We start from the raw sequence: 27266 nt of genomic DNA on the forward strand, positions 1-27266 counted from the left end.
GAAGAACACCTTTTTCCTGACATTTGTTCTGTATAACCTAATGAGGGCAGGTGGAACACCATGGGAATGAGTTTCTGGTGATTTGATACAATTTTAACTTTTGTGTCAAGCCTGCACATGGAGTTAGTATTTTGAGCCTTCATTTTGTTTTTTGGTAAACCTGGGCTCTTTCTCAGTCAAAAAAGAAAGAAAGAAAAAAAGCCTCATTCTACTGCTAGGCTGTTAGGTGTCTCCGTCTTATCTAAAGACTGTGACAGAGTTTCTATATATTATTTAATGAGTAGCAGAGAGTGTTGCTTGATCTCCCCACATAAGTGGTAGAGAGCATTTGTGATGTAGACTCTTCCCTGAATGTTTGATTTAGACCTCTTACACATATTGTAACAAACACACAGAGGTCTTCCTGGCTAAGGAGCCCTGCTGTGCTGGCTGGCTGAAGCAGCACACTGTGGCCCTGCTTGCTGTTCCCAGTACTCAACAGAGCTGATGGTCCACTGGGTGCTGCCCACCCTGGCAGCCAGACACGAGCTGACCCTTCTGCGTGAGGGAAAGTTCCAGGAATCCCTCCCCCCATTTATCTTTTTATGTGGTCGTGCACAGAGGATGGGCTTTCCTTTGGCAGTATCAGGAGCTGTGCATTCCTGTTACTTGACTGGTGTCAGTGGTGTTGGTAGGGGTTTGATCCTCCTCAGAGTGGATGCAGTGCTGTGCAAGCAGTAAAACCCAGCAATCAGGAGAGGAGCTTGTGCATCCTCAGCTATGCCCATGCTCCTGCAATGGCCAAGCTGTTTTACCGTGCCTTCTTGGCACTAAACAAATAAGTAAAGGGGAGGCATGAGGGTTAGAAATGATCACCATAGAAAGTAAAACCATGGAAAATAAAGTAACCTTTTCAGTGCCCAGGTGCAGACTCTTCCCATCCAGGCATGAACCAAGAAGTGTGTTGAACTCTGGATCATACAGAATAAAAGGTTGTAGTGTTTCAAGGCTCAGGGAATACTTTGACACAGTCTCTTGAATCTTAAATGACTAAACATACATGGTCTCTTTTTATGTCCCTAACAGTTAATATGGTAGTATAATACCAACCCCTGGGTGAAGGTGAATTCCCAGTGCTGCTACTTTGCCAGGATCAGGGTACAGCTTCTGTCACAGTAAGAACTGTCAGAAGCAGCCTGCCAGATAAATGACCACTCTTTGAAATTCAATCAGGAGAGCAGGTCTTCTAAAAACCATTTTCTCCTCTTCAACATACTTGGCTGCTGGGAAAACTAGAAGAGTCATACACAGATAAACATAACTTTAAGTGCAATGTAGAACTAAAAGTAGTTTTCTCTATTTTCATCTATTGTGGCTTCTGGCCAAAGAGATTTGTTCCCCAAATGTTGTGTCATTGTACTTATGCAGCTCAACCATAGTGGAGTAAGGGTGATCCCCAAGTGCTTTTCTGAGTCTGGACCTGAGAGCCACAAGCCCCCACAGTACCATCAGTCTCTGCTCCAGAATGACCCTTTCTGGGGAGTTAAGATAATCAGCAGTAATTATAGCTAAAGTAAGATAGCTTTCCTTAAACAAGCTGGCAAGGATCTGGCTCAGAACACAGTCTTAAAAATGCCTTTTGTCTATCAGCAATTATAAAATCTTCTCCAATTGCTTCCAGAAACCCACACATGGCTTGACTGTCTGTACCAGTTTCTTAAGCAGTATTTGTCTCACATCACCAGTTTCAGCCACACATTTCTGCCCACGTGCTGCCTATTCCTGTGGTTATTTTTTTGACAGATCTGTTCCCTCAGCTGGTTTGCTGTACATCCACACAAATACCTGGGATCACACAGCACTGGGGAAGGCATGTGCTGCTTAAGCTGGCATTGCCACCTAAGGAACACCAGCATAACGTAGTGTCCTTTGTATCTTCTCCCTTCCTGAAACTTCCACATGATGTCTTCTGGCCTTCCTTTCTGAGAAAGGGGCACAAGGGAGTGAAGGCAGTCAATAAGTACTAACATCTCTGAAACAGTATTTTTCCCACATAGCAGCTTATTGAATATTTGATGGGTCATTCAATCACAGGTTATACAGTTGGAGACAAATACTTGCCGTCTCCTTGCTTCTCAACAAGAGAAGAGTTTAACTCATTTCTCCACTTAGCCACAGATTGCTGAAGGGTTGGGGAAATGGGGCATACCTACTGCATATAAAAATATTGCCATCATTTTTCATGTTCTCCACACCCTAAATGTTGGCTTTGTTGTGCACTTACCATATTGCTTCTCACAGCACCGAGACCAGGGTTCTTTTGCAGCATGTAAAACTAGTTAAAAGCTTGAAAACAAGAGATTTTAAAGAGCATATTCCTGCTAAAGCTTTGCTGGTCAGTGGTGTCTCCAGACTAATTTATTCTTGTGTCTTGATCAATTGACTCATGGCATAATGATCTCATACTTTTCACATTCAATTTCAGATTATTTTTAATGATTGGAAATCTCTGACTCTGGCGGTGCTTTATAGCTTTTATAATCTCATAGACTTCAGGAAATTTTTTAGCAAGAGCTTCCACCTTTCAGTGGAGCTATCTAAAGGGCTCTCCAAGCTGTATGATTCCTCATCATCAGCTCCCAGAATGAACCCACCTGGGAAGAAGAAGATAAATCAAACAACATAGGCAAGGGCATAATGCAGACAATTCACAAAAATAAAGTAGCTGCATTAGTCTCAAAACAGCAATTCAAAGGAGCATAGGATTAAGCAAATACTGTGTATCCTAGTTCATTTGCACCACCTGCTGAACCAAGTATCAGAAGGGGAAAGGATAGTAGACACATGGGACTGTGTGTTGAAATACATTTGGAAAAAGCGAATTTCTTCAGAAAGCTATGAAAACAAAAATCTAGGTGCTTACAAATCTGCAGCCAGGAGAGGGAAGGAAGAACGATGTCATTTCATAAACCTCAGAGACCTGATTTTTTCATTTACCAATGAGTGGAGAAGGTTGTGGAGCTTAGTATTACCTTCTCCTGAGAACTGTAGGAAACACAAGTGTGGAAATTATTATGCAAAGAATCAGAAGCACAGGTTTTTCAAACATGCTTGGATGCTAAAAGTGAGCACATGTAAAGTCTGAGCTTGGACACAGTCACCAGGTGTCCTGGTTTGAGCCAGGATAAAGCCAGTTTTTCTTTTGCTGATTCCTTTTTTTCTTTTCAGTGAGCTCAAACCAGGACACCAGGATACAGCCACAGGCTGCTTTGTAGGTGGTTTAGACAATGCAGCTGTTTACTAAGAATCTGTTCTGTTGCTTGGGGCAAGTGATAGACATTTGGATCCTTTGCACCTGATCTTTGGATGAATAACATTACTTTGGATGCTTTCCTGTAAAATATGATCAAAAGCCGAGAAACTTGGTTGTTCAGATACTATTGTGAAATGTGTGTATTAGTCAAAAGATTATATTGGATTTATGCATCACCCACCACAGGAATGGTAATATAGGGATAAAAGATCCCAATATTCCAATAGTCTGGGAAGTGCTGGTATGTCTCTCCAAAGTATCATAAGGCCTATTAGCATACACCAACCCATTTTTAACCACTGCAAAGTGTGTGTTTATTTCTTTTCATCAAGACTGCTTAAATTTTGGAAGTTACAGTGTTTCCCTTGTAATATAACTTGCTAAAAGAAATGTAATTGAATTGTTACTTATATAATTGATTATAATCACACTTAACAATCTGTGTCGCAAAAGATAATGGCTGTGGAAGTCAAAAGGCATTTGCACAGAAGTTTAGTTGGGTGATACATGACTTCCTGTGTGAGATGATACACAAAAGCTGGAACTTGGAAAACTCTGGTTTAGCTGCAGGAGAAGAAAAAGAGGAAAATAATTTTCTGTTTATTTTCTTTTGATATTGAATAGGACAATACTTTGGAATGTGATTGTAAAAATTAAAAGGGCCCCTTAAAATGCCATAGAAGCTAGTAATTGTTTAGGTAGTTTAATTTTCAGTTCTTATAGTATCAGGACTCCTCAAAATTACCCATAAAAATATTTTTGATTCATTGATGGATGGTGTTAAAGGACATAAGGCATCAGTAGAGAATCCATCAGGCTTTGTTTATATCATAGAACCTTACATTTTACTGAATTACTGCTGAACCGAGCTCAGTGGCTTCCATTTCGCTGAGACATAACTTGTGTTTGGCAAGAGCAGAAAGTATCCTCACAGTACTCATTTCAAATTATGGAATTATTAGTTTCCTTATTATATAGATGGGACATAGAGTAGTTCAGGGAACCATTGGCAGGTCTTTCTGGATGCTGCATGCTCTACCAGGAGGCTATTTTCTTGGGGAAAAAAACAACCAACACAACACTACAGGAATCTTAAGGTCTCAGTAACTCCTTCCCCATAAAACTGACTCCTCCTGACACTAGTGGTGATAATGAGAATTTGACGATTGTTCTGTGGCTTGTGTGATATTTTCAGTCCTGGCTGGAACACATTAAAAAGCTGTTTTGAAGATAAAGGATACATTACTGTGATCACACTAGCGGAAAAGTTCAAAATCTGTCCTTGCTCTCTAAAAGCACCGAGCTGCCTGAGGAAAATTGATGTGCTAGCATAGGCAAAATTACCCAAACCATGTGCTAGGAGTAAAATTTACATTGCCTTGCTCGCATATGAAGATGTAAGATTGTCAATTGTAAATACTTTTTAATAAATGAAGTATCAAAATCCAAATCACAATTGTTGCTGTGGTCAGAGTTTTTAGAGACAAATACCATGGCTTGTGAGCTTCTAGGGACATCATGGCTATGTGCATAAATGTATAGACATTGCTGTCTGCAAGCAATCACAGATTTCAGCTTCTCAATTCAGAAATCTAGGTCTGTCCAATTAGTCCAGTTCAACTTCACCATGGAAAACAAATCTATATTCTAGTCACCAGACCTATAGCTGCCATTTCAGGACAAAAGGAAATGGTCTCAAGATGTGCCAGGGGAGGTTTAGACTAGATACTAGAAGAAACTTCTTCACTGAAAAGGTAATTAAACACTGAAATAAGTTGCCCAGGGAGATGGTTGAATCACCATCCCTGGAGGTTAAAAGATATGTAGATGTGGTACTTAGGAACATGGTTTAAGCACTGAACTTGGTAATATTAGGTTAATGGTTGGTAGAGTTAGGTTATGGTTGGACTAGATATTAACGGTCTTTTCCAACCAGAATGATTCTGTGATTCTGTAATTAAGTGGACAATGTCTCTGGCACAAGACTCTGGCGAGGGAGGGCTTCCAGTAAGAAGAGCAGTTGGGGCCACCCTCCACTGGCAAAGGGCAGAGTTTAGCTGTGTGTACACAAGCGCTTCTCTGTCACACACCCTGGAGGCTGGAGAATGGACCTCACCTGTTTTAGTTGGGAGCATAAATGTACCATAAGTCTGTGGTTCCATACCTGTTAGTACTGGATCCTTGTGCGCTGGATCACCAGGCCATATATATTTCGCCTGGGAGCAAAACTACATCTCTCTTATATTAACAGGGCATCCATTGTGGAAATTATACTGACTTTGTTCTTTGTGCTAGGCAATACCTGAGCTGATGCTGGAATGGAACTGGCAGATGATTCCTTGTATAGCATGAATTGTGTTGATACAAAAGTAATCTGTCAAATATTTAAAAAAAAAAAGTCTGAACTGGTGAAATTTATTTCTACAAGCACAGCTCTGCATCGCTGGTACTCAGGAGCTTTAACACCAGGGTAACTGTGCTGCTGAGGCACAACCTTAGTTGCAGAGTTAACAGCATTGAGAGCAGTGCTGCAGTGCGGTTGGTAGCACCTGTACATGCAGAGAAGACCTTTTTCAATATTGCTGTTATTGAGAACTTCATAAGAATGGATGCGTATGAAAGACTTCCCAGAAAATACATGTCCTTTTCAGCTGGCAGCTCAGTTGTGCGTTAAGTAGTCTGTGAATTAAGTAATTTGACAACCATTGAAAGGTTTATTTTTCTTAAACAATTGTGTGTTATTGCTCTCTCCTTTTTCCATTTCACCTGTACAACTAACCCAGAAATTCAGTGCAGACATACCAACACACCGAGACCAGATAGCAGCTACACGAGGTATACCGTGATGATGCTGGTGCATCTCAGGAACTACCACAGAATGGGCTTATAAAAGACAGGGGAAGGTAAAAGTGAGCAGGGAAAGGGTTAAGAAGATTGTTCTTTCCTATTTGCTTTTTAGGACACTTAATTACGTTCATGGGGAAAGAGGGAGCTCGGATCTCAGTCATTTAACGTCACAGAAGATTAGTGTAGGGGAGGTCAAGTTGAGGTATAGCATCATGTGTTACAAGGAGTTGCATGATCCAGTATCTAATGTATTAAGATACTGGGCTGACTGGGCAATCTGCTTTTCTAAGTGTGTTGCAACTGTCAGTTTGGTTTGGTACTTATCTGTCTTTCTGTCTAATGCTGTGCTGCAGTGCAGGTGGTGGGAAGAGACTGGACTGTCTGGCCATGGCCGCCGTGTCACGGCACCTTTCCCTTTCAGGGGGCACGTGAGATATGTTTCCCAGTGGGCCTACGTCCGCGGCGCCGACAGGCCACGGAGCACTTGTGTAAGCAGGGGGCTGGGGTCAGGCTGTGGCCACGTGCGGTGCCCCCCCAGCGCTGGAGGTGCAGTCGTTCTGGGAAGCGGGGTCACGCATGCCGGTGTGCTGTGCCCACCTGCCTGTCAGATCCACCCCCCTTAAATCCCATCTCTGTTTTGTGTATAGATCCTGACAGAATGGCTCAAGTACAGTGTGTACAGTCAGAGGAAAAGTATTGATTTTGCTGTACCTGAATAGAATTCTTAACAGAAAAACAAACCGTATGTTGGTAACTTGTGGGGTTTTTTTCTCTTTCTACTTTTGTGTGTGGGTTTCTGTACTCACCATGTAGCGTTTGATCCATGTGAAATACAGAGTTAGAGCTTGATTTTTAAGATAAGCATAAGGCAGGCTCTGATCTGTGCAGGCACAATTGCAGAACCACTAAATAATTTTGCCTATGTTTTGTTGCCTGTATTTAATTGAAGTGCTAAATAATTATTTCCTTCCTACCTAAAAATCTGTTAATCAAATGGGCAGTTATTACTTTTTTCTGGGGCAATTATAAGGATCTGTTCCCTACTACATCAGCATTACTAAAAAGGTTAAAAATGTATTTTATCCACAGTTCACCCTTGCCTGATCCAAAATGTATCCTTATTTGTTTTGAGGATGTTACTGTTAATTAAGTTAATGAAAACATTATTTTAATAATAGGTATAGAATACATTGGTTTTGTTACAAATTATATTGTTATGAAAACAGTTTCAGCATTATTAACACAGGCACTATCAATACGTACAAGCCCAATTGTGATAAAGCAGCTTCTGGATGATCTATGACTGCAAGCATTAAATACTCTACTTTAGAGTCATTAATCCCTACTTTCTTTGAATACGTTTAATTAAAAAGTTCCATTTTCCAGTAATTGCTGTTTTTATATAACCCCAAAATGGAATTTTATTGAGACACAAGGTCTTTTATATAAACATCCATCTGTCCACAGTCTAACACAAGTTTTGTGGATTGGGTGAGAAGTGGGGAGATTACAGAAGACTCTCTGCCCCTGTAAGAACTGTGAACTTTTGTCCTCTGTGTAACAGCTCTGGAGGATTTTTGCTTGCATAATTTTGGTACCAAAGAAGGGAATTGCAGAATCAATAGAAGAGAAAATAATGGAACAATGGGTTTAGTGTCTAGTGAAGTTGCTTTATTAGTTTATTAAAAAAAAACCCTTCCTTATTCCTTTTTTCCTATGTCAAGCTCTGCACTGCAAAGTATCATCTGCTTCTTATATTGTTCCTTTCCATTTGAACACAAAATTAAGCAAACTTCAACTACATATTTAAAAACGCATATCTATATATATATGCTTCAGGCTGAGAGATATCACTAATAAAATAGAAAACATTTAGGTATTAGTAAGGCTGGCATTCAAAAGTAGGAAATAAATGCATGGAAGTTTGTCAGCTTATTAATCATTCCATTTATAAGTAGTGTTTTTACTTTCATTACTCTAACATCTAACCACAGTTTCATGGGCTAAAGGCCAGGCTAGCTTTTGCATTGGCACATTACCATGCAGTGTAGTTCTGTACTTCTCTTCCATTTATTAATGCTGCAGACTTCCTACAATTCAGGCTAAAAATAGAACTGGTTATGTGAAAAACACTGCATTGATGCTTGAGCTGCAGTATAGAAACAAGAGGATTTTATATGGAGGGGAGAAGAGATTCATGGCACAGAAGAGCTAGCTGCTTATACTCTGGAAAAAGCTTTCTTTTTGCATGGTTGTAAATAAGATTAGAGTTGCTATGTACCCGCTAGTCTGAAGGATGAATCATAGTTGTGGTATTGCCTCAGTGTGATGAATCTTCATGTGTTTTTATTTTATCAAGGGAAGCTGATTTCTTGTACAAGGAAACATGAAAATAGTGCAATGTGCACAAGTGAAATTTTAAAATCAAAGGTGAAGATGTTTTATTTTTCAATGTAAAGTGTCTTTGTCTTTGGCATCTGAAGTATCCACAAAAAATTATACACTAAACAAAAACTTCAACCATACCACTAAATTTTTAGACTTGTATTTTGGCTAGGTATAGTCTCTCCTACTGTTCTGCTGTCAGTATCTTTAAGGCAGCATTTGCTGTCTCGAGACCACTTCACCATGAAAACATTCCTAAACTAATTTCCAAGTTGTAATACAGCTGCACTCAAAAAATTGTCAACATTCAAATGCAGTCTCTACACTCTTGATCTTTTTTATAATGCTGTGATTTGTTTTGGATCAGCAGTAGTTTGAACAAGACAAACAACATACCGGATTCTGAACCTAAGGGAGCTGCCAGGGACACAGGTGAAGAGTGATAGTGGATGCATTTCATAGTCAGAATGAAAAGCGGCAAAACTGATAAGGTCTCATTGTTGCAGAAATAGAAAAAGCTAACAGTTTGCATATCAGAAGTATCAGGTGTTAGGATTTGACTCAGAACTGCTGAATAGTAGCTTGTTTGCCTTTGGAGAAATAGAGAGGAAGGAAATGTCATGTAGCAACATCACACATGATAGTGATGGGAGATGGCAAATGGGGAAATAGACCTTTCCGATGCTGTTTCCTGCAGATACTGTTCAGACTGACTGTGATGGTGGATTATTAAGGAATTCTGATTATTAAATATCTGCACTTGGCAAAGAATAAGAGAAGAATTAAGATCTTTTGAAGTGCACACCAGTTTCCGAAGTCACCCTTGTTTGTTCTTAACTTGGTACTGTGTAAGAAATAAAACTGGAGATAGTGTTAGGAACAGAGGCAATAATAATGAAATGAGAATAAATTGTAAGCCTTATGATTTTTTAACTATCTGCAAAAAATAAAATTAAGAAAGCTTTAAAATGTCATGTGCTTTGCACTAGGCCAGTGAAAAACAGTGAAGTAAAATAACAGCTGTTGGGTTTCTGTGTTGATTCATAACATATAGTAGTATGCAAAAAAGGAGAAATTATTTCACTGGACAAGGCTCCAGTGAAAAATACTTGGTCCAAAGTGCTTAGCTGCTCCTCTTAATTACTACAGACCAGCCTTAACCCTCACATAATGGTGAAACTCCACCCAAATCCAGTATAGGCTGAAATCAAAGTATCTGTTCTGATTTACATTAAAATTTAATCTTGTCCTGACAAGCTCTCTGAAATTGATACTCAACGCAATACCACGTGCAGTATAAAGGATCATATAATGCAGTCAACATGATGCACTTTGCAATATAATTTAACACTAATGTTAAATTAAATTACAAAGATAAATTTTATGGTCTCCTAAAATCATTCAAGACCTTGATTCTGATCTGAGCTGTGTAAGACACAAATCTTGCCTATTGATCACGGAAAATACATATCGTTGTGAGAGAAGGCTCACAGAGTATGATGGGCTGTACAAGACTCTGTTAGGATACAGGCTTGTGATTTGATGTATTGATCCTTTTCTGCAGTTAGGATCTCTGCTCAAGGAGAAGGCTCAAGCAGGTCAACCTCATTGCAGAAAACACCAATCTCTATAATTTGGATGAGGCCAGATTGCTCCAGGAGGTCCATAAGGAAGAATAAGATGGTGAATTACGCAGATTCTGGGTTTTCACGGCCTTCAGAACTAAGACCATCAGGAGGAAGATGAGACTTCTCTTGCAAGTTATTTTGTTTTCATTAGCTGAGAATACATACAGCAATGGGATGCACTTTGTGTCTGCCATTGGGATTCTGGGGATATCTACTTGTGTTATTGAAACCAGCTGCCCTTACTCTGCCTGATTTGTCATCACGGGAAAAGGAAGGGAACTAGATGACCTTCACTGTTCACTTGGTGTAGAAAGTACGAAGAGGCATGAGCCCAGCTGGTGCAAACAATATTAAAAATTGATAAGACTTGTGTGAGACTGTTGAAAGAAGGGTTTTTCAAAACATCTCTCCATTGTACATAGGGTAAATAGGAAAAAGAGCATTTAATGAAAGGACATTCTTTTAATGGCTGGGCAATGAGAGGTAGTTGTATTTAAATTTTAAATTTAAAATTAAAGAGTTCTTGCAAAGACTAAAAAAAAAAAAAGTCTCTATTAAAAACATTATTAGAACTTCAAAGCAAAAATACAAACAATAGAGCTCCTTTCTAAACTATAGATCTAAATAGAAAGGTTAAACAAAATCAGTAGGAACATAAGAAGATCTACTTTTTTTGAAAAGTCTGAGGGGAGAGGGTTATCAAATAGATACAGCAATGACTGGGAGGCCTAAAACATTTTTTTAATGCTTGAGAGTATTGTGAAACAGAATTCATTCCAGCACATGCTGTAATGATGAGCATACTGCCAAAGTGATAACTACATAAGGCAGATGTCAAACTCGTCTCCACAAATGCAACTCCAGCATGAGTGCTTCCCTGCAGACGGGGAAAGGAGAGCACATCTGTCCACTTCAACATTCATTACATTGTGTCTCCAAGGTGCTTCACACCATTCATTACATATAAACTGAAGATGTCACTAAGACTGGTCACGTCCAGTGTAAGAAATGCTTAGTTTGATACAATATGAATGCTAAGAAGGTCCTCAAATGAGGTTCTCCTCCAGAGAGGGCAAGCTCAGCTGTCTTCAAAGCATTTCAGCAGCAGTTCTGCAAGCACAAGGACGTTTACAAGAGTGTACTTCTGGTTACAGAAGTGTTGAACCCAGAGCCCTTTTAATAGTATGGGCACAATGCAGGGAGTGAGGAACCTGGAGTCCTGGGTGGGATGCAGGGAAAGAGGGAAGAGGTTTTGGAATTGTAAAGGAGATTGGGTTTCTTGCTGACCAAATACATGGTTTTGATGCTGTCACTGATGTCACCACATGAAAGGGCAGGATTAATGCCTGTGAGAGTTAGTGAAGTTTCCATAATCACCTGCATTGCTCCAGAGAGTGTAGGGGAGAGGCCACTGGTGGGAGCAGTTAGCTAGCTGATACCTTAAAAAAAAAAAGAGGACAGGAGAGAGATAAAGAAATTAAATTTGTGTCCAACACACTAACAAGAATTAGCTGCAATGCTGGTGATAGCTGTGCTGTGTTAAGAACAGTTTCAATTTCCTATCCACTCACAGTATTTGCCTGAAAAAAAAACCCACATTTTTTCTAATGCTTAGCCTTACCTGAAATGAATGCTGCTTCTTGCCATTCTCACTGTTGCTTGGAATTGAAATGGCTGCAGATACAGAGCAGTGTAAAAACATGATGAGCTACATAGCTTGGGAGCAATTGAGAAGCTGAATACTGCATTACTGAGAAATCATTTGCTACCTCTGGGTGTTAGTGAGAAACTGGAGAGTCCTAGACTGGCGTTCAGGGCAGAGCATAGGATGAATAAACATTACAGAGTGCTGAGTATTACTAGTGAATCCAGCACAGAGCTTCAGAAGTTGCATATCATCCCACTGCATCTTGTAGGGTTGGCAACACACAGGAAAGAAATAGTGGATTGCAGAAGCCTTGTGGCAGAATTGATCTTATATTGTTTCCTAAATAACCAAATTATCAATGAAATGAATGACATTTTGCCTAATGTGAGGCAAGCAATCTGCATAGCAAAACAGTAATATTTCAAGTGACAACACGTGAGAACCATTTAAATATATACCAGTAGTCCTCGAGGGACTTGTAGACAGCTACATGAAATTGTTGTTTTCATGTGCATACCTTACTGTTGCCAAATTACTCCTGGCTTAGTATTTTCCCTCTTATCTAGTTGAGATAGGAATCTTTTCAGAACGAGGGGCTCAGTACTTTGTAAAACATCAGTGTATATCTCTGGCATTGTATAAATAATAAATAATAAGCTGTAGAAGCTAATGATCATTAATATTGCAAGTGTTAAGCTGGGATTTCTAATTGCTAGCTTTTTAGGTGATTGGAAGTAAAAATATTTCTTGACTCAGCATGGTGAGTAGTCATAAAATGTGAAACCTTTTCCAGTGCAGAGTGACAACTATTAAAGTATACCCCAGACCCAGTAAATCTCAGGTTATGGAATTTGTCCCAGAATCTGCTCTTGTTATAGTATTGTGATGCAGAATGAGTTTCTGCATTTTTCAAAGCTAACTCAATATATGCAGTCCATATGGTTTTGGAGATGTACTTAAAATATGAGCCATGTTCAAGCTGATACAGCACTGTCTTGCTGAGCCCTGAACTAGTCTAAAACAATTTCTTTGAGAGGTTACAATTACATTAATCTCAATGAGATTTGAAGTCAAAGCCTAAAGTAATAAATGTCAGTGAAAGTTTCTAAACCTTTTAATTACTAGCTGTTTAAAGCAAATGTATTTAATTTAGGACTAAATACAGCAAATGTGCCTATACCACATTTCCAAGCAGTTTCTCACCTCCTTCAGGATGCCAAAAGCTCATGTTGTTCCCTACCTATGCAGCAAGACCAAGGACTTCAGTCTGCTTATATACTGCCAATTTAAAAATTTTTGGCACAGAAGGAATTGGAAATACAGAGAGAACAGTAGTCACAGTAAACAAGTCAGGGATTACTCTGTGGTATTGGGCTACTTAAGCAACTGGGGTTAAGAGCTGCCTTTGTAATCTATCCCAAACATAGTCTAAGTTTTCACTAAAATAAATGAGCCTGTGCAGACTGGATTTTGAATAGTTCAGTTAACATAAGTACTTTTAGAATTTAAATCCAAGTGGTTACTGAATTTGCTGCTTGCTGCACTAAGTGCTACAAAATATCAAAATTGATAATTTAATTATTCTGTGTATATCATTACATGGAATGTATGATGAACATTTTTTATTAGCATCCACATCTCAGCAGAGATGTACAGGGGCTCTTCAAAAAGTGAAAGCAGGTAGCAGACCAGTGTGTTGAGTGATGAGAATCTCAAAGCCACTTACTTTGGCTTAAAGTTTATCATATGGGGAAGGAGCATGGACATAGCTGATCCAGTGAAATGCATTGACGGAAGAGACTTATATTTGACTTGACATACTGAGCAAGAGCTTAGAAGAATGCAAAAGCAATTCCCCTCCAGAAAAACAAGCATGTAAAAAAACCCCTCATTTCTTTTGGTTCATAAAAAACCCAAAACATTTCTCATTTGTATCCCCGTGTTTTTAATCGAAAACGAAGATGTTTTTTAAGATGAAAATGTTCTCTATTCACAAGTGATTCTTGAAAAACACAAGCTATTTTCAGCAGTGAATTGCAAGCCAGCCAGTGAAAGAAGCAGCAATATGTTCCTAGGAAATTTTCATTCCTCCCTCTGTTCTGCAGAGGAATGATACTTACATTAATTTTGAAAAACAGGCGTGAGCAGGGAAATTTAAACTCAGCTATAAGCCATCTCTGTTTCTAGCACTAAAGAATTAACTGTGTTGAGGACTGCAGCACAGCATTACTATTTCAGTGCCACACTGCTGGGGGTGCTGGGCACTTTTACAAGGCTTCAACACCACTGCTGGAAGTCAGGCTTTCAGGTGTAGCTCTTTCACATGGGCTGAAAAACATCCATAATGTGTCCCCTTCTCATCAGAGGTGTATCAGGAACATACCATGAACCTCTGGAAATCTGTATCTGTGGATGTCGGTAAAACAGTGTACAGAGACCTTTAAGTTCTTTTCAGAAATCCCGCTCCCCTGGAGTTGAGGGTTCATTTCCCAGGGAAATGCACTGGGGCCAAGATTTCACTGGCAGCATTACCTGAGGGAAGACTGTGTTTCAGCATAGAAAAAAAACGCCCTTGTGTTCAGATTTGTTAGTTAATAACTCGACATCTTTGTGGAGGATAAAAAATTAAGCCTAAAAGAAAACACTGAACTCCTTCCTGGCTGCACAGAATTCCAGGTACACCTTCACTGACAACATCCTACCTGTGATGGTGTGACTGATACTCCCAGTCAAATGTTTTTTTGTCACTTTTAGGAAGGGTTGAAAATGTCTATGAGCTCCCATCATGCAACAGTTTCTAAAGTTTTCAAGCTATGAATACAGGCATTCAACCAAAAGTTTCAAGCATCAAGGAGTTAAAGCTAAATTTCAGTAAAATTTCAGGGTACATTCTCATCACTGTCTCCTTGCTACTTTCTTTCAGAAAAACTAATATTACATTAGCATTTTTAAGTGTCAGACAGAGGAAAATTTTAGATATTTTTTTTTTTCCAGTTCTGGTTAGTGAATCTTTTGTTTACATAGACAAAACTGGTAACCATGGGAAGGTACAGTTCTCAAAACTTGCTTCTTTTGGTAGACTTTGGGACTCCTTGGCTGCCCAGCATACTGGCCAGATACGTTTCCCGCTTTAAAGAAACTGGCAGGTGGGTATGGCAGTCTCGCCACCGAAGTGTTGCGAGAGTCGAGAACCGCTGAATTCTCTTTGAAATGCAAAAGGCTTGAAAGGCTGAGAGGCTGCAGTTCTTTTGTGCTGGCGGGGTGGGAGCAGGGGCAGGCCGTTTGCTGGGTCAGCTCTGCCACCTGCAGCTCAGAGCCGGCAGGACGGCGGCGGCTTCAGCCACAGCATAACCCACCTTCGCTGCTGGAAACCTAAGAATGCTCAAGGAAGAGGTTAATTGCTAATGAAATTAGCAATAGAATACATAAGCTTATGGTAAAAGTGAGGTAAAAGAGAGCTTTCACATTGGTCTTTCTGTTAATCTTCACTGCTCTCTGAATGTGTCTGTTCTCAGAACAGAACAGAAACCCAGTGTTAGAACTAAAGTCATAAAGGCTAAAACCATTCTTGGTGTGACTGGAGTGACCTCAGAGCTGAATGTGACTCCTTACCTATGAACAGCAGTTTTGGTATGAAGCGTGGTTTTGGCTCTGCTGATAACTGAAGTATTACAGGAAATTACGGGTGGTTCCATATTCCCCTGTCTGCAGTGCCTCTAGTATCTCCTCATATAACTCCTTTCTTAAAACACACTGTTTTCTGAAACCTATAAATGCTAGTCTTCTTCTCTAAAAAAGAGTCATTAAAAAAACAAAATACATCAAATCCTTCCAGATGTGTTTTACTAACACAAAAAGAAAAAAAAAAATCCATGTGCTTTATTATGTTTCCTACTTTCTCCTCCTCGAGCCCCAAGGGTATAACATTACCATTTTCTCGAGTTGGATCCAAGCCCTGTAATTGATGAATCGTCCATAGGATCCATATGGAGCTCTAGCAAAATCACTGACACTCTCTACAGCAGCACAGTGCGTGCATGTGTCCCACCCAGTGCATGCTGGGCAGCACATATGTGAACTTTTCATGCCAATGACTTCTGGCACTGTAAACACTGTGTTCATCCCTAGGAATGACCCAGCTCACAGCTATGACACGGTGAAACAGCAATGGTGCTGCAGTAATGATCAGACAACATTATGATGAGTTCAAACAAGAAAACATGGCTGGAAACTAATTATAATAAAACTAGATTACTAAGCATCATGTGGAGTTCTTTCAGTAGGTTTTAGTACTACAGAGGGAAAGTATATAATCTAGCATGATACACATTCTTCCAACTAGGTCTTATAAGCTAAAAGAAGCATGATTTTTCTTTTATCTCTGGGGTTCGTTCCATTGCCCACACAGAAGATATCTTCTAGTACCTGAAACATCCACATGAGGTTTTCTTTCCTTCTGGGACAGCAAGAGAGATCAGGTGGATCAGATCCAGGATAAGCTAGGTCATTTCAGCTGGCAGTAGACACCTATGTGCAGGCAAATGAGTCCCACCTTTTGTGTTGCCTAAACATGGAGCTTGGAAATGTCTAACTGTGTCTTGTCAAGCTTTACCTTTAAAGGTTCTGGGTCCCTAGAAATGTACAATTTATTTCTGTGATCATACATCATCACTGCACTAAATTCTTTAGGCTTTAGGGTATTTTCCTGGGAGACTGATTCTGAGCTGTGAAGAAAATGCTTGTAGAAGAGATCAGTTTTGTTGGTGTTCCAAATATTATAGTGTCACAGTAAAGATGCACATTTTAATATTTTCCAATGTTTGAAAAAATATTAAAATAGGTGTTTTGAAAAGGAATCTCACAGAGTGAGATTAGGTGATCTTTGGGGAATAGGCAGTCTAAGCCTCAGGCTTCTTCTACATGCCAATGAATGTAGGACTATGTAAAACGTTTTGTTAGCTTTGATTTACAAAGTCACTTTGTAAAATGATGCAGTCAAACCAGCCTGCCAGTTACCCTGCTCACTAGCTGCTATAGATGGCTGGTGATTTTGGCCAACTTAACTCTTGGATGTGTCTTGTCCCCACATATTTAATCTAATTCTTTGCAGAAACCAAACTACTGATTGTCAGTAGCAGGTTCCTCAGACTTAAGATAATTGGACCACGATCTTTTCCTCCTTCAAGGCTTTGGTTTTGAGTCACTTTAGATTTCAAGTCAGTCTCAAAGGTCACTGAAAAACATTGTGAGATTTAATAACAATCATCATTAATCCAGTTCATTTTACATTTGTGCCCAATTCACATAAGCTAGATACATTTAAAATTGCCTTGCCACTACAGAGTGCAGTGCTTTCCTGGTTCTCTTATACTCAGGCTCCCAAAGCTTACCTTACAATTTGCAGACCTTAGAGAGAGAAGGTGGTTGAGAATTCCTCAGTCCCAGAACCAGAAGAGGAATTCACACAAGTCCATATAGCTCCCAAATATCCCAGAGACAAGCCTGTCCCTTGTCCCAGTGTAGGGGCCCGGGCACTTACTCTTTTGCGTCTGTGTGTGTGAGATGAGTCAGGCATTGCTACATTGTGGGTCTGTATCCATTTTTAATCTGGTGCATGAGGTGAAAGATATTCCAGACAGGATTAGCAGTCCAGATGCCTACAGGCAGCAAGGACTGCATAGGTCTCAGTGCACGTTATGGTTAATGCACAATAGGAAACATCCTTGCCAGATGATAAAGAAGAAACATTCTCTTTGTTGCCAACAGTAAATATATACGGAGGAGTAAATGTGTCATGAATAAAGTGTCCCTAAGGAAATCTTGGAAGACCCTACATGTATATTTACATACTTTTAGTCCTGGCAGCAGCAGAGCTACGTGAGTGTAGTGCTCTGCCCAGGCTAACTAGTTTGTTAAGAATGATCACAACTATCTTTTTCATGCTAGTTACTATCTGCTTATAATGAGACAATTTAGGCAGCCTTTCCAGAAAACCAGACTTCTGAGAACCAACCAACGGTGTCAATTATGATCATGAATCCGCCTCTCTCTCACACTCACATCAAAAAACAAAACCTGAGGAACTGCCTGCAGGTTTCAAAATAAATTGAATAAGAACTCAAAATGCAACACCTCTTTCACAGCATAAACTGGATCCTGTACATACTTTAGGACCTGATGCTCTTTCTTTTTGGTAGAATATTGAACCAGAGGAAAATATGAGCTGAAAGTGCACAGTCTGGTAGCAGCTCTATGACTATTAGATTACCTCGCAGATATTTATCTACAAAAATATATGTAAAGAGTCAGTGTAAGAAAAAAGTCAATGAGCAACTGCAGATTAAATTTTTGCAGTTGGAAAAAAAATAATTCTTCATACTGAAGCTCTTCATTCTCCCTGCTGCTTTATGTTATCCCTGTTTTAACTGCTGTTAATGAAAGGCTCATCAAAAGGCAGTGCCGATACACAATAATATTTAAATGCTGAATTAATCTCTTAGTTCTCATGGCAGCTTCCTTCTAGCTGTTTTCCCTGAGTATTTTGCATCTCCATTCATATGAACAAGAGTTAGGTGCACATGGGTGCACATGGGGAGAATGGAGTAAGCATTGATCTCTTCTGCAGCCCAGAGAGAAGAATTTACCACATATCTTAATGTATTTATAAAAGCATGGAAGGAAAACATTGCCTGCTGAAATAAACCCGTGATGCTCCTTCAGCAAGACTTGCTAAAATTAAGTAAATAACTCAAAACAGGACTCAAGTTATGCCTTTTTGCAGTTGCCATTCTAACTTCTAATAATTTTACCATCTTGTTGCCTTAATTCCATTGGTAAAAAAAGCCAAAACTTCCCCTGCTTTGAAATGCAGTTCTGCTTTGAAAAGTAACAACAAGTAGCATGCAGGGTCCAAGTTTATTCTGTGTCAGCTATTTCCTTATCGAGTGTGCCCAGTTAGCAAGCAAGGAACCTTTTCCTTCTATGTGCCAGCCCTGCAAATTTCAGGTGGAACCTAAAGGTCAGGATGAATTTTTTTCTTCTCATGTAGGATGACCAAAACCCAAGGATCCTGTAAGCAAGAAAAAACCCTCCATTACTTGTGTGCAATTCTGTAGTCTTCCTTGGCTTTGTATAAGTTTTAACTGACTGGAAATGATAGTCTGGTGATAAGCAGGAGGGACTAGAAACCAGCTCACTGTGCTCTTATGCTAGTTCTGCTGTGCTAAGAGCAGCAAAAGGTGGTGAACAGTAATTTTAATTACTAAGTGAACAGATAAAAAAAGGTATGACTACTTATGGAAGAATTTTGCTTGAAATTCCATGTTTTCAGAAATATCCAGCTTTATCATAATAGAGCATTCAAGCTGACTAGGAAAATAAAAGGCTTCTCTTCTTTCTTAGGCTTGTCGTTTATGTGATGGGAAGAGAACCTGTAGTCCTCATAGCAAGAAAGAAACAAAATTTCTGAACTGTTTTTTATGAAATACCAAGATAAAATATGTTTACAACCCTCATTTATGAGAAGTCCTCACTTTAGAATGTAGCAGGTCAGAAGATCACTGTGTGTACATTTTAATATATGGGAATGATAACCTGCTGTGGGCATTTTCTTAATTATTGATTCATATTTGCAGCTTTGGCAATCAAGCATGAAAATTGTCTACTTTTCTGAAATCTCCGTAGTCTGGAAGACCAGAGTTAAAATTTATCTGTGTTTTTCTTTTGTTCGATTGATTATTTTTAAATACTTAGGATAACAAATAGTAAGCAAAAGTTTTCTCTGATCAGAATTTTGATCCTGTAATCCCAGTGCAGATTAAACTGAGCAATACAGGGCATGCTCTGTTGGCAAGGCTAAAAAAACCTCAAATAATATATTTTCCAGCTATGGAAACACTGATCAACGGAGTCTTTGCTTGGATGAAATTGTTCTATTCTGACTTTTCTTCCAGTTGTGTGTAATACTGGAGCCAATGCAGGAACTGATGTCAAGACATAAAACTTACAATCTAAGTCCTCGAGACTGCTTGAAGACTTGCTTGTTTCAAAAATGGCAGAGAATGGTGGCCCCACCAGGTATGTTTCATTTCCAGTGTTTTACTTATTTGATGGTTACATTAATATAGAAACAATGGGAAAATGTACTGCAAATTTACTTACAAAGGAAAGTAAGAAGTATTAGCACTGTTCCAAAAGTAAGACTGAAAATTATTCCAATGTTTTATTATTTTGGTCTGACCCAACTGATTTATAGATTTGCACATTCAGATGGTTTCACTATGACTAGGCTATAATTTAGTACAAAAGTATGTGTAGATGGAATGCAAAATGCCTACTAGCTCAATTAGAATTCATCGTTTGTGTAATTCAGCTTCCTGCTGTGACTCTGAAATTACAGCTACAATTCATAATTAATATTCTTTGAGACTAATATAATGTTATTTACAGGCCTGGACCTAATCTTCCTCTTACACCTCAAAAAAAATAATTCTGTCTTTTTTCAGATTAATAAAGATTTGTGTATCTAAGGCTATTCACAAGAGCATCCAGGCCAAATTTTGGAAAGTGCCATTGCCCCTGTGTTCTCTTCCAATTTATGCCAAGTTATGTAATTGTCCTGATTTGGTCTGAGTTTGGAAGACTTGCAGAGAAATGGCATTCAGCATAATCTAACATGTTCCTTGGGAGTGGCAGTTTTAAAGATGAAGCTCACATCAGGAGTAGAAGGAACTCAAATGGTAGTGGTTCCTATGCTGTATCAATGGCAGCAGTAGGGTAGAAAACTACCTTTAGCCTTTGCCTCTGCCTGGGTCAGTTGAGGCTGTACTCTACATCAGAATAAGACCTGGACTTTTGTGTAGCACTGTTGCTTGTTGTGTGACCTTCAGCAAGTTACATGGTCATTTTGAGCACCATGAGAGTTATCATGATACTCCCATTGGTAAAATACTTTCAAATAGCTTTATAGATAATGCTGGGAGAATAATCTTCATTAGTATGTTATACAATATTGAAAGCAGATTCCATTGGTTTGGGTCCAAATATTATTCTACAGTTTGTATGTTAAATCAAATAGTACTACCACTAGCAAAACTAGTAGTAGACATAGAAACTTAAAATTAGATGGAAAAATATTTCAGCACTACTGCTTATGGATTATTTTAGTACACCCTTTACAAAATCTGCCACTTGCTTTCCTTCTTACCATTTTATTACAGCAGAACCCACAAGGCAACCAACAACCAAACGGAGAAAAAGGAAAAACTCTACCAGCAGCACTTCCAACAGCAGTGCTGGGAACAATGCAAATAGTACCAACAGCAAGAAAAAGTCAGCTGCTGCAAACCTGAGTCTATCAAGTCAGGTACCTGTAAGTCTCACTTTCCTTTTAGGCCTGAATCACTTGCGGTGCTTTAACTCTTTCCTTACATTGCAAAGAAGGTGCATTCTTGAGGCTAAACTATCCCAAGCAGAAGCTGAGCTTGCTCAGTGTGCTGTGGAAGCTGTGGAGAGATGTGATTCTGCAGTGCAGCTTTAGCGAATCACCCTCAAGCAGGGCTATCCTGAGTACCAGATGTTATTTTTTCAAGGCCTGGGCCTGACTCCTCCTTGTCAGTGGGAGTGCTTCCACTGATGGTGGGACTCAGCCTGGGCCTTGTGTGTTTAGATATAGTGTGAATCTTGCAGACATCCATCTGCCAGGTGCTAAGTGAGTGTGTCCCTGTGGAACAGGACAGCCATACCCGAGCAGGAGGCTGCTCCTCTCTATGGCCGTATCTTAGCTCTAGTTGGTGCCGGGCTCAGGTGCTTCAGTGGAACAGGTTACCAATTAACTCACCTGCAGAGGTTATCTCTTTCCAGCCACTCCACTTGCAGCAGGTAGATCCCCTGGAATGTGGTTCTCAGCTTATCCAGCCTGCTAGCTGTAACTGTTGACGTCCTAATTACATATGGAAACACCAAGTCGTTTTCAGAGCTGTACTAGTCCTTCAATAATCACATTTATTGCCTTTTCCACAGTATAGGGGTAATCACACCCCAAATTGTGACAAAGTGTGCCTTAGTCAATAAGGAGATAGCTTATGCGTTTTAAAGCTAGGGAAATTATTTTGATATTACAGGAACTGTAAAGTGGTATCTGGGGAATAATGTGCAGGGAATTTTATTGAATTTCTGATCAGCAGATAGGAAAGGACTAGGTTTCTTCTGAAGTGTGACAAAGAATATGAGCCTTTTGTTAGCACAAAGTGGGCACTTCCCAGGAAGCTTGAATATCCAGATAAAAAAGAGGAGTAGACTAACACCAGTGAAATGAAACAAAGATTTTTGTTTAGCAACTGATTCAGCAATCCACTAGCTTACAGAAGCTTTGGCCTTCAGTTCATTAAACACATATTTTCTCCTTGTCATATTAAAATTTTCACATGGCTCTCATCCCTGAAGTCAGATTCTTTCCCTAATATAGGCATCTCTGGGTTTTTCTGGCAGCACAAGCAGTCAGGAGGCCAGCTACCTGATCCCATGGTGGCAGGGGCCACTCTGCCTCACTGACTGTGTTTGCCAGAAAACCACTTGGATCAAAACTCAACCATATTTAAGAAAAAGAACCCAGCAATTAGGTGTAAAACTGAGCAACCACCTAGTTCCCTGGTGTCTCCAATTTTAAAAGGCTGTGAAACCACTTTATCTGGGCTACTTCCTACCTTGAATAGAGTTCAGTAGGACCAGAATCTGACCCTCTGCCTCTCTTCAGCCTTCTCCTCCCTGGAGAGATGACTTTTGTTGGCTTCAGTGGTAGCCATTTGTGCTCGTGTGTTTGAGTGTAATTCAGCCTTCTGATAGTTACCTGCCACTCCCACTGATATTCAAGCTGCCTTCAGGTACTGAAAGGCTATTCCTGACAGATGAGGTAGTCAAGGTTGCTCTTTGTGGTGGAGATGATAGTTGTGCATCTGAGACATAATGCTGCAGTTTATTGTGGTATGAGGGATGGATTTTTAGTCTTCATTGACTCTTAAGGATGCTGCATAGTCAGAATTTTCCAGTATTGTTTGCTCTCTGTACCAGAGTAGCAAGATGTCCATAGAGGATCAGGTTCTGGTTTTTAGCACTCTTCTTTCTCTTTGCACAGTGGAAGATGCTTAACTGTCCAGTTTGACATACTAACAGCTCTTCCCATCTTCTCCACAGCAAAGATAGCAGATCTGATGTAATTGATGGCTGGGCCACTCTGTAGAGTAGACAGAACTCAAAATAATTTTACCAGTAGGATATTTTGGTGTGAAACTATTCAGAGAGTTGTTACCGTATTTCTTCAAAATTATGAATTCTTTGAAATGGCCTTATTACTTCTTTCTGAAGTTAGCTGCAGGTAGCAAAAATTTGCTTTCTGTTTCTTTCTCTTAACTTTACCTTAAAGCAAAATAGTCTGTAGTTAAGGTTTGATTTCCCTTATATGTGATAGAAGTCAAGATACCCTCAAACATAATTTGACATTTTTTAAGTAACTAAGAGCTTCATTTGGCCATAGAGCTTTCTGTGTATGGGACTTTCCTGCTCAGTAGACATTAACTATTGAAATAATTCCTTTTCACTGTTAAAAGGAATTCCTCTGTCATTATTAGAGAAGAGGAATGAAATCACTGCATCTTCTGTCCAGATGACTCACATAAGCAGAGCTACTTTCATTTCCATTTTTCCCATTGCTGTCTCTGGAGAGAGCCAATAGTGAGCTCCTGTCCAGACCAGACCTGGATTATTATGAAGTAATGTACTACAGCTTTATCTTTTTCTCCGGTGATTTCTTCCCAGCCAGCAAAGACAGTCTCTCCACCATATTAGAATCTGCTTCCTAATTTCCTACCACTCTTACTTTCCTGTGTTGGTTTACTTTGATAGTAAATTAATCCTGGTTAGAGAATGTTTCCTTGGTCTCTATTCTATGTAATATTTCTTGGTTTAGGACGTTAACAACTATTCAGTTTTGCTCCTACAGTAATGCTGTGTACACTATGGCAAATGTATGAACTTACTGTATTCCTCGTCCACATTTCTCACCTACGCCGTTAACTTCTGTTTCTTTAGTGAGGTCTTCATGTCTGAAGAAGAAAACGTTCCATGTTCAGGACAGTAATTGGAGAGCAACTGGAGTTCCATGAGCTATGACAAAGCTTGAAACTTCAGAGAGATTTGTCATTTTCCCCAGAGGCCCTTCCAGATCTTCCTATAAATACATAGGGCTAAGCAAACCATGATCAATGAGATTTAATGTTTTTTTTCACATGCATGTTCTTCTTCAGTAATAGGAGGTTGTGTCATTTCATCTACCTGCTTAAGTTTTTAGTCAGTTCTTCAGGCAGGGACAGTACTGACAATACATAGCCAAGCCCAGAAACTGCAATGATGTGGTTCCTTTTCCTGGATCAGGTTGGTGCTGTACCCTGAAGCTCAGGTGCTTGAGCCTAATCACTCACTATAATATGTGCTCTTTATGTTGCCTTAAATATATTAGCACTTTGACTGTGCTTACACATTCTGATACATCTTCAATAACACAGTCTTCAAAAGCATCTTAAGGGTCTCTGCCAGTGGGTGGGTATGCATCTTCCCTCTCATCAGTAATTTGAAAAGTGTCGATCTCAGTCTGTCCTCATATCTCTAACTATTTTTTGTACTTTCTCATCCTTACTAAATAAAAGACATTTTCCCCTGTTGGCAGTTACTTGCACTCTATTGCACTCATTTTCTCTTATAACAGTGGGAAAACCAGTGGTTTCTGTGATTTGTCACACTGACCTTCAGCCTCTCCTCCTGCCCACTTCCTTAGTTTAACACCTTTTCTACATATTGCATATTTCCTACGTATTTCCTACATCCTTAAAACAAAGGTAGTTAGCCAGTGTGCTATACATGATTGCACTGCACAACTGATGCCCAGGTTGGCCTATTACTTGCCCACTGAGGCTTTTGACCTGAATCCTGTCAGTGCTGATGCAACACACTGTAATGCGTTGGAAGTAGAACCAAGTGCCACTAAAGTCACTTCAATAGCACAAATACAGAACCACTTTTCTCACTGGATGTTTTCTTCTCTCCATCAGTGCTTTCCACAAATGCCTTGGCTTATGTGTAGTGTGTAAAGAAAGTTGACAGAGCAGGCACCCAGAAAATGTAGCCCACTCAGCTGTCTCAGCCTCACCAACTGTCAGTCATTTGAACTGTTCTTAGATTTCTTCATCTTCTTGGTCACATTTGGTCTTTGGAAGAAACATTAACCCATTGTGCAGAAACTGGTATTACCAATTTGCTCTTTCCTCTAAACAAAAAGCAAAGAAGATCAAGACTTCTTCCACAAGGTTCATAGGAGACTTGCCTTTCTAATGTTAGCCTTCCTGTGATTTCAAATAGTTATCTAATTTGGCTGTGTCATTGTCTTGTCATTTGCACACTGATGTAGTAGTGTCCTCTAATATTTGAAGCTACCTGCAGTGTTTTCCCAAATCTTTGCTCAGTTTTCAAGCCTCTTTTCTGGCTGAAATCATATTCCTTTGCATTTTTTTCATTATCTTCTGTTCCAAATAAAACTCTTTTGCAAGCCTGGGCCCTTTTATGTTGAGCAGTGACCTGAACACTGTAGGCTGTGGACTACTGGTATATGCAAGATCATCAGAAGGGCTCCATACAGCCATATCACTTAAGTATCACTTAGAATGTTTAGAGTTGGAAGGGATCTTAAAGATCATTGAGTTCCAGCTCCCTTGCATGGGCAGGGACACCTCCCACTAGATCAGGTTGCTCAGAGCCCCATACAACTTGGCCTTGAATGCTTCCAGGGATGGAGCTTCCACAGTTTCTCTGGGCAGCCTGTTCCAGTGTCTTAACTACCCTAACACTAAAGAATTTCCTCCTGGTCTCTAACCTAAATCTCTCCTCTCTCAGTTTAAAACCATTACCCCTTGTCCTCTCACTACAAGCCCTTAGCTTCCTGTTAAGTTTCATAAAAACAGTGCACATTGATCCATTTTCATTGAATTTGGATATTAGCCAACAATGCACAACTCTCTCAAACTCTAAGAACCATTTCTCTAGGCTGCTCCCAGTCATAACCATAGAAATGAATAGGTGGATTTTTATTTCATTTACTAATGAAGATCCTGTTGAGTGTATTACTGTAACTATGAACCCAGTGGAGTATCATTTGTGTTAGAAAGAATAAAGCATCACTACATGCCACTAAGTAAATCAAATGGTGTTATATCCAGAGTCTTAATTAGAGCCTCCTTGCACTCTTTTAGTGAGTTACATACCTCAGTGATCTCTCTTTATCTTTGTAGAAGGGAGCAATACAATCTTTTACACATTTCAGAAATGGGGAAGGTTTAGGTGGTTTGTAATGGATGTTGTAGCATTAGAGTTAAAGTTCCAGGGCCTGAAGATGTCAGAAATTATCCTGTGTCTCAAACTGTGCAATTCAGAATCTAAGATACAGCCATAAGGAGATGAGAGGGAACAATTTGATTTACATTTGTTTCACTTTAGGAAAAATATTCAAAACAAGACCAGAATGTCAAGCTAACAGGGAGAACTATGATGAGATGTGAAAGATATCCATTTTCTTTGAGACAGTATTTACTTTGAAACCTAATTAAAATGTCTATTCTGTTTCTATAGATCATTTCAACACCAATGTCAGTCTGATATTTTTGTCTTGGAGGCAGTGACCATTGTGGGAGTGGGCAGCAGTGGGTCTCTCAGTCATTAATCATTTTTGTGGCAAGAAGCTAAGAAGTCAATTATAAAAATAATCAGGAGTAACATGGAAGGAAGGGAGGAAGGGAGGAAGGGAGGAAGGAAGGGAGGAAGGGAGGAAGGGAGGAAGGGAGGAAGGGAGGAAGGGAGGGAGGAAGGAAGGGAGGGAGGAAGGAAGGAAGGAAGGAAGGAAGGAAGGAAGGAAGGAAGGAAGGAAGGAAGGAAGGAAGGAAGGAAGGAAGGAAGGAAGGAAGGAAGGAAGGAAGGAAGGAAGGAAGGAAGGAAGGAAGGAAGGAAGGAAGGAAGGAAGGAACTCTTAAGAGGTATGCTGGCTGCTAAAACTAGTGCAACTGTTAATTCTTGGAGTATGAGACTTGCTTGAACAATATACTTGATAGTTTCAGGCATTTTTAATTATCTCAGGCCTGTGAAGCACTGTTTTTCTACTTCTGGGAACTGTGACACCTCAGCTACCAACTTATCACCATGAGGGATACATATTAATGGCAGCAAAGATCACAAGCATAGGGATGGGGAATTTTACATGGCTCACCACACTTCTTTACCTCTAGACTCCAGTAAGACATTCTTTAGCCATCAGATGATCTTTAAAATCCCAAGCCGAAAAGTTTAGTTATTTAACTGGGCATAGCAGGACTAAACTTTGAGGCTAGATAAAAAGAAGATGGCGCCTGAGAAATGTCCTATCTGTTAAGTA

The 27266-nt window shown here is 39.7% G+C and overlaps 1 protein-coding gene across 11 annotated transcripts in view; it reads left to right on the forward strand.

The window, feature by feature from the left end:
• Positions 1-27266, forward strand: part of LDB2 (LIM domain binding 2) — a 367850-nt gene that overhangs the window by 336025 nt on the left and 4559 nt on the right. For 5 of the 11 annotated variants that reach the window (XM_051620100.1, XM_051620102.1, XM_051620105.1 and 2 more), the window contains 2 exons: positions 19753-19876; positions 21019-21170. In XM_051620100.1, coding sequence (XP_051476060.1) covers positions 19753-19876; positions 21019-21170 — 276 coding nt within the window. The remainder of the gene's footprint in view (positions 1-19752; positions 19877-21018; positions 21171-27266) is intronic. The other 6 variants (XM_051620104.1, XM_051620106.1, XM_051620098.1 and 3 more) reach the window with 3 other exon arrangements.

The sequence above is a fragment of the Apus apus genome, chromosome 4 (genome assembly GCF_020740795.1).
Source record: "Apus apus isolate bApuApu2 chromosome 4, bApuApu2.pri.cur, whole genome shotgun sequence".
Classification (NCBI taxonomy): Eukaryota; Metazoa; Chordata; class Aves; order Apodiformes; family Apodidae; genus Apus; species Apus apus.